Source organism: Varanus komodoensis, unplaced genomic scaffold, assembly GCF_004798865.1.
Source record: "Varanus komodoensis strain SLA01 unplaced genomic scaffold, ASM479886v1 scaffold26, whole genome shotgun sequence".
Lineage (NCBI taxonomy): Eukaryota > Metazoa > Chordata > Lepidosauria > Squamata > Varanidae > Varanus > Varanus komodoensis.
In genome coordinates this window covers 11,902,042-11,922,458 of record NW_025335684.1, presented here as the reverse complement: position 1 = coordinate 11,922,458, position 20,417 = coordinate 11,902,042, and the positions used below count along the sequence as shown (strand labels likewise).

At 50.5% G+C, this 20,417-nt stretch overlaps 1 protein-coding gene across 2 annotated transcripts in view; it reads left to right on the top strand.

The window, feature by feature from the left end:
• LOC123025196 overlaps window positions 1–19,874 on the top strand; it is a 34,390-nt gene extending 14,516 nt beyond the window's left edge. For both annotated transcript variants that reach the window (XM_044433727.1, XM_044433726.1), the window contains 7 exons: window positions 5,886–6,189; window positions 8,187–8,397; window positions 10,925–11,055; window positions 11,931–12,041; window positions 13,828–14,022; window positions 15,315–15,408; window positions 17,648–19,874. In XM_044433727.1, the coding sequence (XP_044289662.1) occupies window positions 5,886–6,189; window positions 8,187–8,397; window positions 10,925–11,055; window positions 11,931–12,041; window positions 13,828–14,022; window positions 15,315–15,408; window positions 17,648–17,711 (1,110 nt within the window). In that variant the 3' untranslated portion in view covers window positions 17,712–19,874. The remainder of the gene's footprint in view (window positions 1–5,885; window positions 6,190–8,186; window positions 8,398–10,924; window positions 11,056–11,930; window positions 12,042–13,827; window positions 14,023–15,314; window positions 15,409–17,647) is intronic.
• The last annotated feature ends 543 nt before the right edge of the window (window positions 19,875–20,417 follow it).

The following is a 20,417-nucleotide window of genomic DNA, read 5'->3' as shown; positions in this document are numbered from 1 at the left end:
CCAGCCCAGCCTAAAACCCTCTTTCTTCCCTGTTTGAACTTTACAACCACCCTATGGGGTAGGTTAGACTGAGAGGCAGCAGCTGGCCTGAAGTCACCCGGTGAGCTTCATGGTCAGAGTGGAAGTAGAACCTGGAGTTTCCCAGTCCTAGTTCAGCAATCTAACAGTTGTACCATACTGGCCTTCCTGCTTGCCCTGTGAGGTAGGTTAGGCTAGATTTCCTCCTGAGTTGTGCAGGGCCTTTGGGATTCGACCGGTATTCTTAAGCCAGCCTTCTCCAGATTGGTCCCTTCCAGGCTGGCTGGGCAGCCCCTCCAGCTGCATCTCAGCCAGTGTAGAAGGGCAGTCCCCCGGGGCCTTCCTGCCTGGGGAACTCTGGGCTGACAACTGCACAGCACTGGTGTGATCACGCTGGAGCCCAGCAGTAATTTCTGTTTTGCGGGGCAGAACCTGGAAGTCTCTTCCACGGAGAAGTTAGCAGGCAGATGGGGAAGTGAATCCAGGAAGGATATGAATAGCTTCAAGTCTTCCTATTTGTTTTCTAGAAATACAATACAGGGAAAAGGGAGTATAGAAGCTGCAGCAGCAAACAAGGGTCATTTTAAGAATTTAACAAGCAGCTCCTCATTTATGTACATTTGCAATAGACAAACATCTCCATCTAGCCTATACAGTTAGGTATAGCTCTCAACATCCCTTTAGAACAGATGATAATCACAAATGTTTGTATAAATCATATTTTCTTTAACCATTATTTAAATTGTTCACAGTAAGCCTTCCACCTTGGAGTAAATTCTTCAGCTAGTCTTCTGTTGACATAACTAGTTAGCCTCACCATTGCTGTATGCTCCACTAGCTTGTTTTATCAGCCTTCACCAGCTAAACAATCTTCAGTTTTCCACTTTGAGGCAATTATCACTGTTGTTGCTGTTATCATAGATTTCTATAATTCCGACTTAGCCTTTGGAATAATCTCTGGGGCAAAACTCAGTAACATGTTCCTGGCATGCACTGGAAAGTCAGTTTTGAGTGTTTTCTGCAGCTCAGCATGTATCTGCTTCCAGAATTGTTTGATTCTGTTGCGTGTCCACCACATAGGATAAAATGTTCCAGGATATGAATAGCTTCTGCAGGAGTCCTGCTGGCCACTTCTGCATCTGCTAAGAAGATGACATAAATTTGCATAAACGTTGCATATAAATGTTGTATTTAAAGAGACAGAGGATGATTTCAAAAGGATGCTGCTGGTATGTCTTGAAAGCCACTCAATAGAATGCGTATGACTTCTGAAGAGCCTATTTATTTATTACATTTTTATCCTGCCTGGTGGCTGAAACTCTCTGAAGGAGGCTGTCTTCATTGCTCTGAATAGGCTCATCCCAGCCAAAGTGCCACTGAGGAGTGTCCAGAGACTGGCACAAAAGGAACCCTCCTGGCCTTGGACAGCTGGTGTCTCTTTCCAGCCTTTGGAATGTTGTGGCCGTGTTTGTCAAGAAAGCAAAAATCATGTCCACAGAAGAATTGCAGAACTTTACTATTAATAATGGAGAAATCGGAACTGTGAAAGATTTTGGATACCTCGACTCAGTCATCGATTCAAGGGGAGACTGTGGCCAAGAAATCTGGGGAAGACAGTCTTGGAAGGGCAGCAATGAAAGGACTAGAAAAAACTCGTAAGTGTAAAGAACATTTAACTGGAGACCAAGGGCAGCCACACTGTTGTATTCCCAATCACAATCTATTCCCTGGACAGGGAGGTAAATTGTTATGTTCAAAACATGGTGCTGGGGAATTGCTTTGTGGATACCCTGAACCAACAGGAAGACAAAGAAGTGGGCCCTCCCTCAAGTCAAGCCAGAGTTTTTCTCGAAGCAAAAGTGAGGCTACCGTAGGTCAAAGACAACTTGACAGCACACAACAGCAACAAGCTGTGTTCACACCTGAACCTACCCCTGGAAGGGTCATTTCAAGGCCGGTGCGTTATCTTTAAACCAGGCTCTCTGACCAGACGACCCTTCAAATAGAAGATGCTTTTCAATGGATGATTGCCTCCTTACCAAGTTGGACCGCCTTAAAAGAGCGTACGAGAAATTATATATTGCTGCTGGGAGCATATAGAGCAGACTTTTAAGTATGGGACGGAATAGAAAGCTTTTAAATAAATAATAAATACGGCGTAGTTGACAGCTTAGTACAGGGAATCTCGGGGGTGGTAGATCGTGTCGGTGTCCGTGCTCGCGAGCCCTGCGCCCGCTACACCACCATTCCGGACTGGCTTGGTCCCTGCTCAGCAAGCATGCAGCCCTTGAGAGGTTAACCACCCCGAGGAGTGTGTCCCTTGGCAGAATGGGGCCCACCCCTGCCCCCAAGGTGGCCCCTTCCTCTGGCTCAGCCTTCGCAACCCATCTGTGGGCTCGTTCTGCTGGGAGGACAGCCGCCCGTTTTCTCTCGGTTCACTGAAATCAAGGAAATTTGCTCTAATTCTCATCCTCTAACTCATGAGCTTTGCAGCTTTGTGGCACATCCAGGTTCTTGCTCCAGTTGCCCTCAGACTCACAGGCTTTAAATGAGGCGTCGCTCTCCTCACTGGTTGTTGGGATCAACCTCTAGGAACCCTTGTACGAACCTGTATTTAAGTTGTGCCTGGAAATGTGGACAGTTCTTTTCTGCGCCAGGTGTTTGGCTACTACCCCTGATCAGGATACCTGTTTTAGCCCTCCTCCAACGTGGCAGATCTCTTCTGAAACAGGATCAAGCTCTGGATGACATTTGCTCATGCTATTTTCTACCTATGTACAGATGCTGTGTGGGAAATGATAATTATAATAGAAGTACAGTGCCTCTTACTGGAAGGCTGTGGCCAGGAGTCCTGTGTAGGAGCCTGCTCGTTCTGCCATGGTTCCTCATGGTTCTTTGTTTTTGAACTGGAATGGGACTGGGCAGCCCTTCAGACAGAAGATGGCTTCAGGTAGAGGGTGGTCCTCTGTAAAAGCGACACATGGACACCCTACCTTCCTTCAAGGGCTTTGAAAGAGAACTTATGGGGTGGGTTGGTGCATAGGTGTGTGCTTCTGCTAGGCTGGGCTTGGGAGCAAGGGATCCACTCCAGGCCTAGCAAGGCTGGCCCTCCTGTCAGGCAATGAGGGGCCCACTTCACGCAGTTGATTCCTGGGGTGATGAAAGGGCAGCGTGGTTTAGTGGTTAAGAGTGCGGGACCAGGATTAAGGCGATCTGGGTTTGCGTTCCCACTCAGCCACGGAGCCACGTGGGTGACTTAGGGCCAGTCAGACTCTCAGCCCAACCTACCTCACAGGGTTGTTGTGAGGATAAGATTGAGAGAAAGAAGAGGAGAACTACGTAAGTCACCTTGCATCCCTTGAAAGGAGAAAAGGCAAGATATAAATAGAAAATAACTGTAAAATATTTGCTTCCACATGTGTTACCAGGCACCTTGAGGGAGAGCTATTTTCTGCTCCCCTTTAGAGAGCAACATGTCTTGGGCCCGGCACAGTTGACTCATAAATAGGGAGATGATATTAGTGGGTTTGTTATTCTTCTGTTGAATAAAGACTTAAGTGAAGAGGACAGAAATCACGCACAGCTTGCCAAGAATGCTGGTGACATTAAGGATCGAATGTAGAGGAGGAGCCCTGCCCAAGCTGCCTCGGGTTCCTTGCAAAGAGGAAAAAAGCCAGGATATAAATGTAAGAGTCATAAATAATATCAAAATATTCTGCCTCTTTCAGAAAAGCTGCCAAGGAGATGACACACGATGCCCTTCCCTTGCCCTCGCCCTTCATGTCACAAGACTGGTGCCTGCTGCCAGGCGAAAGCTTTCAGAGGGAGGACTGCCCCCGGGAAAGGGAGTGCAGGGCTACCCTACCTTCTGCCTTCACAGCTTTGACTTGTACCCCCTCAGTTCCAGCCAGCACAGCTAATGGCTGGAGGAGATGGGAGTTGTAGTCCACAGCATGCGGAAAAGATCTGGCGTGGCGAAGTGGCCTCGTGCTGGCTCCCGCGTCAGCAGCTTCGTGGGCAGACAGAGGGGCTTTCCCATCACCGGATCCCTTTTAGCAGACGGCGCCAGGGACTCCGCCGGGATTCTCGGTGTGCCAAAGCTTGTCCCCTACCAGCGAGGTGATGGCAGTGCCCCGGGGATGAAATGGCTCCTGCTCTCTGCCTCTTCCAGCTAGAATCCTGATTCCAGCTCAGCCCCTTTCTGGTTGGACTTGGGCCTCGCATTCTGCAGCCAGCCCGCTGCGATTGGGTGTCCATTTCTGTGGCCAGAACCCTTCCTTTTCCCCAGATCCCTGGCCTACCAAAATTCCCACTCTTCACCCCTCCACCACACCCTTACCAAAGGAATTCTCAGAGCCCAAACACACATTCCCTTAAATTTGTTCCTGGCAGCTGTATCTTTCCCATTTTTACTTTAAAGTAGGTGATAAGGGCCTGATCTTGGTTGGGACTCCATCATGGGGCTGGGGGGTGGGGGCGGTTAAGATTTGGACAGGACCCCTTGCTCTTAAGGCAGAGTGAATAAAACAAAAATGCGGTAGTTAGAAATGGATTTAGCAACACAATGGCCGCTTTGGTCCTCAGTCCAGTCTGTGCTTCTGCTCTGCACACACACAGGGAGTCTGGAATTGAAAAGTGGCAGGCAGGGGAAGGGTTAAATGAGATGGGGCCTGATTTGCAAAGGAGAAGTGGTCATTTGGTTTTAGAATTCCGGATGCTGCTGTAAGCAGAACTTGTAGTTCTGCCCTTGGTGTAAAGTTATTCTCTTCCCTTGCTTGTGGCGCATAGATGTGTCTGAGGCTGTCCCGCAGCCATGTTTTTAAACCTGCTCAGTTCCATCTTTTATGGAGCAGGCAAATGCCTTTGCAGATATGTTTCCAGCTGCTTTTCGAGCAGGCAAATAAAAATGTCTCCTTTGTAGTCGGGCAGCCCTGGGTCGTGCTCTGCAAAGGGCAGTCTGCTGCTAGGACATCCTCCCTTTGAGTGCTGATGCCTGGGTTAGTGGCCGAGAACTCTGGGCCAAATGGGTTTAAGCAGCTGTGTCTTCATCTGGACTCCAGTGTGGGCAAAGGGCAACCAAGCTACATCTAGGAAGCCTCCTCCTGCCCGCCCCCCTCCAGCACACACATTAGCAGGAGCTCCCTGGGTTTGTCCCTTCTTGTCATCATGTTCGAGGGTTTCTCTTTCTGGCTTTTGAATGGGGATGGCAAGAAGGAGGGACAGAAGAAAGTCATCTTGCTCAAAGAAGCTGTCTTCCCCAAAACCTGCAACCAGTACCATTACCAGGACTGGCTCAATTGAACCTCCAGGTTTAGGGGCAGTGGATCTTAGAACCAGTTATTAAGGAACAAACACAGGAAGATGGTGTCTCTAGGCTTCCTGGAAGCATCCAATGGGCCACTGCAGGGAATGAAATGAAGGGCTAGACAGACTGTGATCTGCTGCAGTGGGGAACTGCTTGTGCTCTTCCTCAGTCAAGGTGGTTGTGAATGAAACCTCCATGTTGTTTATTTAATTTACTTATTTAAAACGTTTATAACCCATCCTTTGCAGAGCCTCAGGGCAGCTAGCGGTAGAATACCTCCAGTCACCAGCTGCTGAGGCTGCATGATGGGAAAGCCTATTGCTTTCAGGATCTTCTTGTGGCTCTCCTAGGCTGTAGAAACACTTTCTTTGGCTGTGCTCACCTGTTATAGTTACTGAGCCAAAGGACTGTGCAGGGCTTAACTTGGTCCCCAGGTACTTTTCTCCACTCCTGAATTCTGATGCATCCACACTAAACCTCCCTTGGGTAAAGCGTTTCTAAAATAAGAAGGTGAAGTGCTGGGAGAGTGAAATGTTGGCTGGTCTTTTTCTCCCTTTTCCAGATGACGGAAATAACACCTTTCTCCAGAAACGCTTGTCCGCCTCTCGGCTCGAATGCCACCGAAGAAGCGCCCTGGCAGCGTTCCGTGGCAATCAATGAGCTGGACCTGGCCAGCAGCAGCGTGGTGCACCGGTTCATCGAGCTGAAGGGGAAGCCCGGGGCCAGCCTGGAGGGCTACAGCCTGGTCTTCCTCGCGGAGCACAGTGCCACACCGTATGCGGACATCCAGCTGGAGGGCACGTTTGGGAGCAACGGCCTGTTTCTCCTCTTAGCAGAAGGCCAGCCCAAGCCCGACGAGGCCCACGGTACGTCTCCGCCTGCCAGGGATCTGCTCCGCTTTGCTTTGCAACCAAGCCGTCCAGCGGGGGGCCTTTCGATGCTTTTGCTGTAGCTTGGCCGCCGTTTTGTTGGGCTGCAGCATCCAGGCTGCAGGCCCAGGAAGTGAGTGGGGCTGATTTTCACACATGGAGGAGCCACGGCTCAGGGGAAGCCCCGGCTTCGATCCCTGAGTGCGCCATTTTAAGAAGATCCTGCGCTGATATCAGGACTCCTGGGTACCCATTTTATGGAGAAGACCCACATGTTGACCCTGCCTGCTTGTATTCTTGCTCTTACGCTGCTTCCCTTTCGGTCTCTCTCTCTCTCTCTCTCCTGCAGCATGAAATACTTCTGGTTCTGTCGGCCCTGTACCTGAGTGAGGCACTGTGAGTTGCACTGGCCAACTGAAGGAGGCCATCTTGCATGCAAAGGGGTGCCCAGTGAGCCTCTCCCAGTGTCCACCAGATGAGATCAGTAGCAGTGCATGTGTGTGTTTGCGTTTTTATACTCTTCACGAAAGATTGAGCCAAGAAAGATTGACCATTGCGGTTGCTCTCCATTTTGGGCTAATTTAGCTCTCCAGGTTCTTTCCTCATCAGCGGCTTAAGCCAATTGCTGGCTGAGGTCAGCTCCCATAAATGTCTACACGGGGCATTCATGGTGTCTTAGGATCCCTCACTTACAAAAGTTTACATGGCCCTTTCATTCTCCGTAGTCGCCTGATTTTTCTAGCCATTTCTGTGGCTTTTGTGTAGAGCAAGGAAAGTCTGGTATTTCCTGGATGGAGTCATTAGAAAGGCAGAAAAGAAACTTCCCCCCAGAGGACTCCCCTGTCTCAAGTGAAGTGCGCTCTAAAGAAAACAGAAGTAGCAGCATTAGTAAAGCACTGGGATGGATGTTGCATGTAGAGAAACTTCAAAGCGGGACATCTTCTGTTCGGAACGGACACTTCTCTCCAGTCTGCGTCACTTTTTGCATTCTTTTCCCCATAACTCTCTTCCATTTCCACACGAATCTGCGAATTCTTTGAAGAAATCATCTCAAAATAGGTTTTTAATGTGCATTGTGCCTTTAAAAGCATATTTGGATACCCTTACGCTGCTAAGAACCACATTGCAATGTTTGAAGAAGTGTGAAATCTTTTGGATAGCTAAGTTCTGATCTGCGCATTCCTCCAAGATGAGGACATTTTGTATATAGATAAGCAAAGAACAAAATCTTGACGCATCCCTTGGGCTATGACACAACCATTTGTGGTAGGTCTCAAATTAGAAGAACAAATAACATATAGCTTCTTCGATCTAAGTACTGTGCAAAACTAAAATGGCAAGTCTCATAAAATTCTCCGGAGCTGCCATATTTATGCTATTACACAGAGCTCTACTTGACCCATCTTCCAGAATTGAAAAACCAGTTTTACAGAGCTGGAACGGCAACAGAAATGGTTAGTTGGAAATAGTTAATGAGTGGAAGCCCTGTAGCAATGAAGGAAAGCTGAAAGGCGTTTATTTTTTCTGCTCATGGGGGCATAATGTTTTGAACAGATTTGTGGGCCAGGTGTATTGTTTAATATGACTCAGAATTCTGCACGAGCAAGCAGGTGGGAAGGAGACGAACCGCCAGTCACACCATTCCTGCGCCCATTTCTGTCTTCTCTGTGCTGCTCTCAAGATTTCCGGGCTGACCTCAGTGCTCGGCACGTCCCTTCCTCCACGGCCAGCACGGTGCCACAGGCTCCTGGTGTCTTAAGAGGCTAGAAACCGGTGTGGTCTTATTTAGAGTTGAGAGGGCGACGAATTTCTCAAAGCATGAGGTCACTCGAGCGAGTAAATTGGCCCAAACCAGTGGATGAATTGCTTTTCTCCATGGCTCAGCTTGAATTACTGTTCAACTGCATGTTCTATCCAGAAAGAATGAGAGGAAAAGGAGAATGGAACCTGGTCTCCCCCACCCCTTCCTTATTGTATCCCTTCTGCATTTCCAGAGCAAACGGTGATCCCTTCGTGGAGCAATCCCCACCCTCAGCAGGGGATCTGGAGTGTTGAGCTGTTTGGCCCTGGAAGGCCATCCCAGAGCAATGTCATGGATGCTGTGCAGGCCCTCGAGGATGCCGTGGTCTACACGTGGGAGCCTGCCGTGAGCACAAACCCGCCTTTCCCTGGGCCGATTCACTTTGTATCCCGGAAAGGGGAAAAGTGAGTTACTAGCATTCATTCTGTTTACGCTGCATTTATCCCCCACTTTTCTTCCTCTTTCAAGGATCCCAGGACAGCTCACAAAGTTCCCCTCCCCTCCCTTTATCCTCGCAACAACAACCCCATGAGGTAGCTTGGACTGAGCAGTGGTCACTGGCCCAAATTAGAAACATAGAAACAGAGCGAGTCAGAAGGGGTCTCCCGGGCCATCTAGTCTGACCCCCAGCTCCAGCCGGCTCCACTCACGACATGCCCACCATGTGGACGTCCAGCCTCTCCTTGAACACCCGCACCGATGGGGCCTCAACGACCTCTCGTGGAAGCCCATTCCACACCCTCGGGGTCCTGACTGTCAGGAGGTGCTTCCTGGCCTCCAAATTGAACCTTGGTGCCCTGAGCTTTGCTCCATTGCAGCGTGTTCTGCCCTCCTCTGCAGGGGAGAACAGGTCTCTACCCATCTCTGTTTGACACCTCCTCAGATGTCACCAACAGATCCCCCCGAGTCTCCTCTTCTCCAGGCTGAAGAGACTCAGTTCCCTCAGTCTGGCCTCATACGGCATCCCCTGCAAACCAGCCACTAACCTTGTGGCCCTGCGCTGCACTGACTCTAACCTGGCTATATCCTTCCTGCGATGAGGGGCCCAGAACTGAGCACAGTACTCCAGTTGCGGGCGCACCAGAGTTGTGTAGAGTGGCAGTAATACCTCTCGATCTAGAAGCCACACTTCTGGCAATGCGACCCAGTGTGAGTGTCATGGCTGAGTGGGAAGGAAAACCAGGGCCCATGTCCCAGTCCGGTAGGCTAACCAGTGTGGCACACCGGTGCTCACTCTAGTGACCTCTCAATATTTGGTAGTTCTTCATCTATATATTACCACATTTCGAGCTCATATTTTCCTCCAGCGATGTCACACCACCAGCAGGCGGGGCGATTGCACCTGCGCGGCTGAGAGTCTTGAGTGTTTCCTTTCCTTCTCCCCTGCCCCTTCCTTTTCCTCGTACGTTGTGCCTTTTTTGGTTGTCAGCTCGTGGGGCACAGGCGGCCTTGCTTCACTGCTTCCACATCGGCTGCTCCATTTATTGGCTCCAGAGTGGGGCCAAAATACTTCCAAGAGGTATGTGAGGTAAGAGAGAGATTGTGTAAGTTTACTTCACACCTGAGCACAGCTTTGAATCCTGCAGTCCTTGTCCCAAATCACAGGGCAGCCATCCCCAACTTGGTGGCCTCCGGTTGTGTAGATCGCAACTCCCAGCGTTCCCCACTAGCAGAGCCATTTTCTGTCCCGCTCTAGCATGGAATTCCAGCTTGGAATTTCATCGCCTTCCGGAAACATCCTGGCCCTCTGTGCTTTGATAGCCCTTTAAATAGGGAAAACCAAATGGAGTTGCTACACCGTCCTTCTGGGTGAGCAGGGAGAATTACAGAAATGGGGCTCCCAGAGATCTTTTGGCCAAGGTATGTGACCTTGAAGACACGTGGCCAGCACTGGATATTTTGCTGCCTAAGGTGAGAAACAAGATGGTGCAGCTTCCCATCTCTTACAGAAAAGCCAACTAGAAAGGCATTGGACCCTTTCTTTGGCACTGGAGATAGGAGAGCATCTTCCACAACACCTGAAGGGCAATGAGGTACATCAGGGAGCTCAGGTGGACATATGCAGATCTCACCTCCAACCTCTGACTGCTGCCTTCCAGCATCTGCTGTTTGCTATCTAATGAAGGCGTCACTTGTATTATTTATTTAAAACATTTTTATGCCGCCCCCATCGCAACAAAGCCTCGGGGCGGCTCACAACAGAAACAAAATACATAAATAAATAACAATAAAACAATAAACAAATTATTTAAAAACCTCCAGTGCATCTCGGCTAAAAATTTAAAATCCTATAAATACAAATAATTTAACAATTAAAATAAGTTTTAAATAAAAAGGTCTTAGCCTGGCGCTGAAAAACTAATAATGACGGTACCAGGTGGACCTCTCTGGGGAGTGCATTCCATAGATGGGGCGCCACCGCAGAGAAAGCCCTCCTCCGGGTACTCGCCCTCCTAATATCATTCACAGAGGGTTCCCGGAGAAGGGCATCTGTTGCTGATCTCAAGGGGCGGGAGGGCATATATGGACGCAAGTGTTCCTTTAGATACCCAGGTCCCAAGCCCTTGAGGGCTTTATAGGTCATAACCAACACCTTGCATTGGGCCCGGACTTCAATCGGGAGCCAGTGGAGCTAACGGTGAACTGGGGTTATATGAGAACAACGCCCAGTCCCCGTCAGCAGCCTGGCAGCTCTATTCTGCACCAACTGATGTATCTGGACCGTTTTCAAGGGTAGCCTCACATAGAGCGCATTACAGAAATCGGGTCCCTCACCCCCATTGACAAGTGCAGGCGTGGGAGGATAGGTGTTCTGCTGTGGGGCCGGCCGGCTGATCCCTTCCCTCCCCTTCCCAGCCAGCCTCAGAACACTATTTACTTCCTGTAAAACAGCAAGCTCAGGGCTGATTGGGATGTTTGTTTGCTTCGCAGGCCGGTGTCCTTGAGCCGCTGTCCTTCCTGCACGGAAACCTTTGCGCTCTCTGACCCCACGCCTGGCTTGGAGAACCGCTGCCCCCAGAAGTCTCTTTCCCTGGACCTTGAAATATGCCTGCTAACCCCCAGTAAGAGAAATGGACTTCTTTTTAAGGTTTAGAACGGTGTCAGTCCCCCAGAGGTGCTACAGGATGGTAACACTTCTGTGGGAAATGTTCCCTGGCTTGATTTTTCTTGTGGAAGAGCTTCCGTTTTGTAAATTCATCAGCAATGATAAGGATATGACTGCGAATACAATACTGTGCATGGCTGAGAGTTTTCACGTTTTAATTCATCAAAGCTGAATCCGAGCAACTATGTGAGACCGGGAATGCACTATGCCATTAATGTGTAAGGGATGCTGGGGAATGAAGGCGTCAAGAGGTTGGAGCAGCCCCGTGAGGGTCCTTCACTTTAGGGGAGGGCATGACGGAGGCCTGGCACATTAGCATGGTCAGAGGAAGTGGGGAGGGAGGGGTTGTTCCCCCTCTCCTGCAGCACTAGGACCCCAGGTCCAAGAAGTGGACTGGTGGGAGATCCAGGGCAGAGAAATACAAGCACGTCTGCCCACCACGCACAGCCAATCTTACGGGATTCATAAAAATGAGAGTGAGGGTCACCAGTTTGGATGGTGTGAAACGGGTGCAGAGGAATTCATGGAGGAGGTGGTTCTCAGTGGAGATCAGCGGCTGCTAGGTTCTGGTGGCTCCAGACCTGCTTTGATATCAGGGAAAGTATGTCTTTGTGCACTGCTTGCTGGGGAGCATGGGTGGAGGGTGCTGCCACCTACCTGACCTGTGCGTCTGTTCTTCTTGTGCACCTGGGTGGCCGCTGCGGGTGCAGCTTGCTGGATTGGCTTGGGTTTCATGATCGCCGTGTGTTGGCAGGAGATGTGCCACTGGCACAGCGGTCAGGTGCTTTAGCAGCATGCGTCGTCTCTAACGCTTTGTTCTCCCCCCACCAGACTGTTCCTTGTGGCCTTGGAGCTCCCGGGCACTGGCTTACCTCCAGCGAGAGTTGGCAACCTATGCGGAAGAGACCTGCTCGTGTGGCTTCTCTCTGTGCCATCTCCAAGGTCTCCTTCAAATGCACTGTGCTTTCTTCAAAGAGCAGAGGTGGTCTGGCGGAGGCTGAATGGCAGCCCCGCAGCTGGGCCCACGTGGCATAATCCGAACGTCCACGTTATGTGTGGATCCTGGCCAGCATGCCAGTTCGAGCAGCTTTCGTCTGCAGGCCCTTTGTAAAGGAAGGGGTCTTCATTGCCACCCCTAATGACTTAGCCTCACAACAGGGACGGCGTAGTGCTGCTGGGAGAATTCATTCTTGTCCGTCCTGAGCCCCCGGGTGGGTTGTAGTGAAGTTTAGACAGAGCAGGGGATTTTTTTTGGGGGGGGTCCTTGGTGTCTTTGCCACTGAAAGTGTATTGCTCATGCATCCCTTCGAGCGCTACACCTGTGATACTGGAGGCCAGGCAAAAACCTTTCTCCATCTATTTTAGGATGGCTTTATTAATTTTAAAGGGTTTAATAGATTACTAAATGGTTGTCCTCTCGCCGGTACATGATTTATAATGGTCATTGTTAAATTTTAATAGTGTTATCTATATTTTTAATGGATGAATTCTATTGATTTATCCATTTCTATATTTGTAATTTTAAGATTGTTGTATTTTTGGTTCCTTTGCTGTACACCACCTAGAGGGCAGCATATAAATATAAAAAACGAATAAATGAAGAGGAGCAAAGCCCCAAGGGGTGCTTATGCTGCGGCAAGTCTGCATTACCAGCACGTTACAGCTGCTGCTTCCCGTCCATTCCTGTACACCTGAACGTTAAGGCAGAAGTGGATAATGAATGATCCTGCAGGTGCTCTTGTACTCCAGGTCCTATCAACCCCAACTAACATGGCCAGGGGTCGAGAATGATAGGGAGATGTGGGCCAACAACATCTGCCGAGCCATAGTTTTCACTTTATTCATTATATTTATTTCCCACCTTTTTTGCTACAAAGAACCCAAGGGGGTTCTACCCCTTCTCTCCATAATCCTTCTCCTTCCCAGTTTATCCTCACAACAATACTGTGAGGTAGGCTAGGCTGAAGTCGATAACTGGATCCCAGTCCCCCAGTGAACTTCATGGCTGAGCAGGGACTAGAACCTGGATTCCTGGAGTCCCAGTCCAAAACTCTAACCATTTTACAGTGCTCCCCTTACGTAGGAGCAAGTGCCGCTGAGCATCATGGGGCCCTTCAGTGCATGAACATGCCCAGGGAATTGTAACCCCCAGATAATTGTTTGGGGCAGGGTTGCTCTGGGAGAGGCACAGGCACTTGCCAGAGGGATAAAAGAAGCTCTTATTACCATGGATAATTTGGGGCTCTCTAACTTTTGTGTTACCTTTTCCCATTCTAAAAGATCCAAATGCCTTTCCCATGGCTTAGAGTCCGGAAATAAGGACTTTAAGTCAAAATATGCTTGCCTTTTTGCTATTTTGGCCCCATCCTGTGTCTCCTTCTCCTCCTCCACATGTTTCAGACCCTGCTCCCCACTGGACTGAAGCCTCCAAGAGTTCCTGCAATACGGAATTGGGGCTCTGCAGCCACCCGTCAGGGATGCTGCCGTTCCTCCTGGACTAGTGAGCCAGCACAGAGGGCCTCTCCTTTCCTTCCAGCTTAACCAATAAGCAGATATTCCCCACTGCTGAAACACTTCCCCGTCCAGAACCTCAAACGGCAGGGCAGAGGCATAAAACTGGAGCACTGGGAGACACACAGTTTGCAAGTGACTCGATGGGGGAAGCAGAAAAGAGTTTGAACCACACCAGACAACTCCTCTCTCCCTTTCCGTTTTTGTCTTTCTTCAGGGCTTAATTTTACCTGTGTCAATTCCACTCTGAAACTCTCTGGCCAGGTGTGGCCTCGGTCGCCTGAGCATAAGCAGTTGCTTGTCCGGTGGCAATCTGCCTTCTCTGTGAGTCCTCGCCTATTTTCTGTGGATGGGAGACCTCTGAAAGCGGCCGCCTGCTCACCTCCTGGCATAACAGCACTGAGTTCTGGAGGTGAGCTGCTGGGGGGATGATCGGAATGGCTGAGCACTGGATGGGAGAACAGGAGAAGATCGGATTCCTTAAGTTTGGATGCTATAGCCGGGGGGAGGGACTCTTTCTCCTCGATTGTGTAGTAAGCATTGCTGTGCATTCATGGGGTTTTCTGAGCAAGCACACTGCCTGTCATCTGAAGCAAGCCTTGGCACACGAGATGTTCAGCATCGGCTTTCCAGAGGAACAAGTTTCTAGATCTCATTAGCACCAAAAAAACTCTGAAACCCTGGGCAGTATCTGGAAGCGTATGAAGTAACCAAGGGCCAGGATGCAGGTTTCCTTGCATTCAGTGTTTGGACCATGCAAGTACAGAAGTGATACTTGGCAGAATTAGGGATTCTGGGAATTGCATAGGATACGCTTTAAATGCCTCCTTTCGCATTCATTTATTTATACACAGCTTTTAGGAAGAAATTCAGAGTAGTGATAGGCTGGGTTATTTGATACTATGTGATCCTAAAAATTGCAGTTAAGAAATGTTGATAACACTCTTTCTCATAGCTGGGGAAAAGCACAAGAAAATCTGAACTCTAATGCTTATGACACAATGAATAAGAAACAATTAGGGAGGAAACATTCCTGATTGCAAACTTGCTTTTGGAGAAATGGAGAGTGTTTCCAGTGCATTGCAAGAACAAGTTTAGAATATTAATTTACTAATAAAAGGACCACATTTTGCACGAGTTGGAATAAATCCTCAGTTTGATACGGCAAAGCCTCCAGGCAGCCGTTCACAGCTCACTTTGCCTGGGCTCCTTGTGCTGGTTTTGCACGGTGGCCCCTAGTGGCCAAAGGTATCACTGCAGGCTTCAGCTTCATGCATGTATTAAAATGAATTAAAATTAATAGGAGCATTTTAAAAACAAAGTAACCTCAAGATGCACAACTCCAGGGCCCTCTTAGTATGCATGAGAAGTTTCAGTTGCTGAGGTCTTAGGGCTCTGGTGCAGACAACCTGTTTTATTATACAGATGTGTTTTCTCCTGCGTTCCTCATATTTTAATTGAAGGGAGCAAGGCCGGGTTTCAGGAAAGCACCACTGGCTCCTAGGAAGCTACCTCAACTCATGTGGGGGGGGGTGTTCATTCCCACTGCTGCCCCCAAAACAGCCTGCCCATCTTCCCCAGACTGGGGGGAGTGATTCTGATAGTCACAAATCTGTCAGATTTGTGCAGAAGTGCAGAAAGCTTACCAAGGCAGACCAGTTTTTAAAAATTCCCTTTCTCTCCTTCCTTTCCCTTTGTTGTTAGCTTCATTTCCAGCTTGGCAGATTGCTCTCATCATCACTGGATCCATCCTGCTTTTGCTGCTGTTACCCGTTGCAGGTTTTTACTGGATCAGAAGGTAAGAAACGACAGCAGTTTTGCTGCTAGGTTTGTATTGTGACCAGATAGTGAGCCTACGAAAAAGGTTCATTTTGTCCTTTTCTAGGATCAACCTGGTTCACAAGTTTGGCAGTCCAGGTCTGGATGTTTCTGAACCTACCGTATGATTCACGGATTTAACAAAAAAACCCTGGGGTCCGGGGGTGGGCAGCATGGGTGCATTTAAAAAATATGCATGAAAAGATGTTTGCTTTTGAAAAACACGGTAATCAATCGGGAAAGGCTGCGTTTTGCAAAGGTACATAGCGGATGCAGTGCTGGCCCTTCCCAAAGGCGGGGGGTGAAGCTTTTGCCTCCAGTGGCAGATGGATCATGCTGCTTCCACCAGCCCTCTGCCTCCTGGGGGCTCCAAGGAGCTCTGCTGGTCACCCTTCAGATGGGACATTCTCCATGGGGGGGCAGCAGGATTGGCGGGGCTCACCGGCACCCACTCCCTGCTGTGCCCAAGGCAAACTGGAAGGCAGGACAGGGGCTCTCGGGAAAGCCATGCAGGGGCCGTTCCAGGCTTGTCCTCCCAGCACATGGCTTTCCAGAGGGGTGGAAGGGCCAGGACAGGGCCAGTGGCTGGGACAAGCAGAACACCAGGAGCAGGGTGCCTGTGCATGGTGGGCTGCACAACCAGCTGGGGACCCAAGGCAAGCACAAGTTACCAGACCAGAGGAGATGTTCAGGTAGAGCAAGGTGGGAACAAGCCAGGGTCAAGCAGGAGCAACTGGAGCGGAGCTGGTGCAAGGCAGGAGCAACTGGAGCAGGGCTCAGAGATGCGGGGCCAGAGCCCGAGGTATCGCCCAGGTGACCTGCACTGCTGTGGCGAAGAACAGCAGTGCCGGGAAGCCTTCAGCGCGGGTCTCCAGGGCCTCCAGCTGCTCAGCATCCTCGCTCCTCAGCTGCTTCCTGCAAGCGCCTCCAAGGGTGTTCCTGGTTCCTCAGGCACTTGCAGGGTCCCTCAGGCCCTGATCCTGACAGGCGTGAGGCTGTTCTCTTCAGTTGCAAACTTGTGCCCGACTCTTCACAACCCCATGGACAACATTCCTCCAGGTTTCCCTGTCCTCCACCATCCCCGGAGTCCACTTAAGCTCAGGCCGGCTGCTTCCGTGACTCCATCCAGCCACCTCATCCTCTGCCATCCCCTCCTTCTTTTGCCTTCAATCGTTCTCAGCATCAGGCTCTTCTCCAGGGAGTCCTTCCTTCTCATTAGGTGGCCCAAGTATTTGAGTTCCATCTTTAGTATCTGGCCTTCTGAAGAGCAGTCAGGGTTGATCTCCTCTAGCGCTGACCGGTTTGATCGCCTTGCTGTCCAAGGGACTCTCAGGAGTCTTCTCCAACACAGCATGGTAAAAAGAAAGGGTTGGGGGCACAACAGAATGAAGAGAAAGGGGATGGGCAAGTGTGAGAGGTTTGGGGGCCTCCTTCCTATGGGTTCCAAAATGTGGGGGATGGAGTTAAGAACAAAAAGTAAAACCAGGATGGCATCTGGTGATGTGACTGAGTGCCAAAAGTGTCTCCTCCTCCAAATGCACCATCAGAGGAGACCTGCTGGGCAGCCTGCGAGTTCCCAGAGGTTCTTGGGCTCTGGCTCACATCAGTCCCAGCATGCATGGCCAGCAGTGGAGGATACCAAAACTTCTGGAAGGACTCAGGGTCTTTGGTCCAAGGGTCGAAAAACTTGCGATTTCTTGATCCTGACTGGTTTACCTAAAGATCTTTGTCAGAGGTGCTGTAGAAGAAAACACACCAGCCTGTGTGGTTGGGGGAAACACACGGGACCTTCCTTGCCTTGTTCCCTCGTGCAGGTCAAGCTCTCTGGTTTGCCTAGTGACCCAAGTAGCGGGTGGCTTCCTGCGTCACCCGGAGAGGAGATGCATGGCTTCAGAACCACCTGGGACCTTACTGCAAGCCATGGGTTCTGGGCAACGCACCTTGCCGAGTCCAAATGACACTGGAAGCCACACAGCATGAGGGTGACCAGGCAGATCGCATGGCGCATCTCATGCACACCGGGAGCAGGAAAAGGGCGCTGCTGGGGCTCCTCTGCCTCCTTCGCCACCGCCTCCTTCGTGCCCGGCTTGCCAAAGCGGCGTCGCGGGGTTGCAGCGCAGCCTCTCCTGCAGTGCCCCACGAAGATGCCGAGCAGCAGTCTCATTCGCTCAGACAACGGCAAAAGGTGGCTTTTGCTTACTGGTTTTGCTGTTTTCCAGGCGACCTCAGTATTACACCAACATCGAGCTGAACGACCGCTACGAGATTATGGCAGACATCTGAGGCGGTGGGAACGATTGCCTGGAAGAGGGCTGTTTCTGGAGCTGATCAGGAACAGCGAGTCCACCCCAAAAGAACTGCACAGCATTTGCACAGATGAATCCGGAATGCAGCGCGGCACCTTTACAAAGCCCGAGGGCTATTTAGGGTGTCCAGACATGGCTGTACCAGAAGGCAGATTGGGGTGGGTGGGTTGGGCGGCAGGCTTGACTGGCCGTGTGGAGGGACCCTCTGGACCACCAGTGTGTTTTGAGTGGCCTGCTCTTCCTGCCCAGGATAGCCAGCTGCCTCAGGAACAGAGGCTGAACGCTTCTCCATCACCAGGCTCAGAGGAAGGGTTGGCAGCCCATTCCCGCGTCTTCTGCAGCTGGGATGAAGGGGTGTGTCTGGGAGCTGCCATCTTGCACCTGCTTCGCGTGCACAAGTTGCTGGGTTGATTCCCATCCTCACCAGGTAGGGCTAGAAAGGAATGCCTGCAGAGCAGCTGCCCGTGAGAGTCGACTGGACTGGGCTGGATGGACCCACAGTCTGACTCGGGTGGCAGCAGCTGCCTTGCCCTCATCTCGGGCAGCCCCGGTTTTGCATGCTGAGAGTCCTGGGTTCCATCCTTTCTGTTGTTACTTAGAGCCTCTGGCCTGGGGACCAAATCCCGCCCGTCCTCTACAGATCTCTGCGGCTGCTAGACAGTGATGTCCCCTGCCCCTATTCCCTAATTCTGTTCCTAAGCAGGATCCCTTGACAGCTCTCCTGCTTTTGTCTCTTCTCTTCCCCATTCGAAAAGGCTGAAATGCCTCTCCTGGGGCTTAGTGACTGGCAGGAGGAGCATTCGGCTAAAATACGGTGACCGTTTTGCCATTCTGGCCACACAACCTTCACCTTTGACCCCAGCCCAGTTTGTTGCTGCCCCCCAAGAGCTTCCCCTACCTGGAAATCGGCTCCAAGGCTGAAAGAAGTCCAGCATCCCTAGTTTAGAAGGAAGAGGGAGTAGAAGATGAGGAGGGTTCCTCTTTCCAGAGACCCTGGAGAACTTACGCCTTTGAAACATGATATTGGGCGCGATGGGAAGCAATGTGATTTGGCGCACGGCGGTCCCTTCCATCCCCTCCCACAGGCCCCACACCTGAGCCAAAGGTGCAGGGCATCCCGGTCTAGCATCTCATTCTTCCCCAGATTTAATCTAAAGATGAGTTTGGGCACTTGTGTGATACCCAGCAAGAAATGTACACCGGGGGGGGGGGTGTCCAACTTTAGCTCTTCCTTCTGAAGTGGGGGACTTTATTTCTTGCCTGCCTTGCATCAAAGTTTTCTGCTGGTAGTTGCTTTTTAAATTCTGTTTCGGGCCCAGGGGCCTTACGGGGGTCCTAATGCTAATTTGGGGGTTCCTGGAAGTTCATACCCATTTTCCCTGGCTGCTAGCAGTTTGCTGATCTCCCGGCTTATGCATTTTTCTCCCCAATCCAAGGGCTTCTATGAGGGTTTAACTCGCTGCTCTCCTGAGGCTTGCAGGAGGGAAAATGCGGGGTGGTTATTTCTCTGCCTTCCTCTGTATTCTGTTAATCCAGTGGCACTGTGGTCATCTGCTCTAACTGCAGTATGGCAGTTCTGCAAGTTTTGCGGAGGATTTGTTCCAGTTTGAAATTGAAATACCAGACTTTTCTCACCTTTGAAAGAAAGAGAGAGAGAGAATGACTGGAAAGCACAGAAAGGGCTCTGGAGGATGATACTATCATGGAAAGGGCTTGCAAATGCCCATGAGTATACAATTAATACTTGATGCAGGGGAGCCCTTAAAGGTTGAGGCCTTAAAGGCTTCTTCTAAGAAGTCGTTGCTAGCAGTAGGAGCTCTAAGCTAAAATATGCTACTGTTTTTGGAATGTTTGGTTCTGCCCACTCTTGGAATGTACCCCCAGCAGCTGTTTCAAAACAGGAAGTTCCCCGTTGCCTCTGATAAAACTGTGGTTTGCTGCCAGAGTTCAATGGCAAACAACTACAGAGCCTCCGAAAAGCCATAGTTAGCTCTGCAGCTCTTTGTTGCTGAATCTCTGAGGGTAAACCAGCGATTTCCTTTGCCTGCAGTGTAGGAAGGCATCTTGCAGGGGGTGGAAAATTTCCAGGCACCTCTGCAGTTTTCTGTTCCTGAAATAAAGGGTGCTTCTAGAACTCGTACTGGGCTAATACTGTGCAGCGTATCCTTTGAGGGGAGGAAGAGAAGGCGTGAGGGCACCAGCTCCACTGGAGAGCTTTCCTAGGGCTGGGGGACGAAGCAGTGGATCCACTGCTGGGGGGGACTGGCGTGCAACGGGCCCTGCTGTGGTCACTAGCCATGTAGAGGTCAGTGGAAGGATGTGCTAACTGGGGGCTTCTCAAGAGTAAGGAAGGGGAGAGGCTGAAATAGGGGTGCAGAACCCCACAAGGCCAGGAGGGTTGATGCTCGCTTTTCTTGTCCTCTCCGAGTGTTCGGTGGTTTCCCCAGTTCCCAGTCTAAAGGGTCGTTACTGCCAGTGAGACCTGCTTCGAGGAATGCCAATTCAGTTTCTCAGTAATCAGGGAGGCCGGACCTGCTCTTTTGATCCCATCCTACTGGTGACTGGAGAGTTTGCCTTCATCCCGCTTCGTTCCGGTTGTAAGGATCTCCATGTCCCAACCCCTTGTGAAGTTGGTGAGGCTTAGAGCATATGCCGAGTGCAACTTCACAGTGGTTTTGGCAGC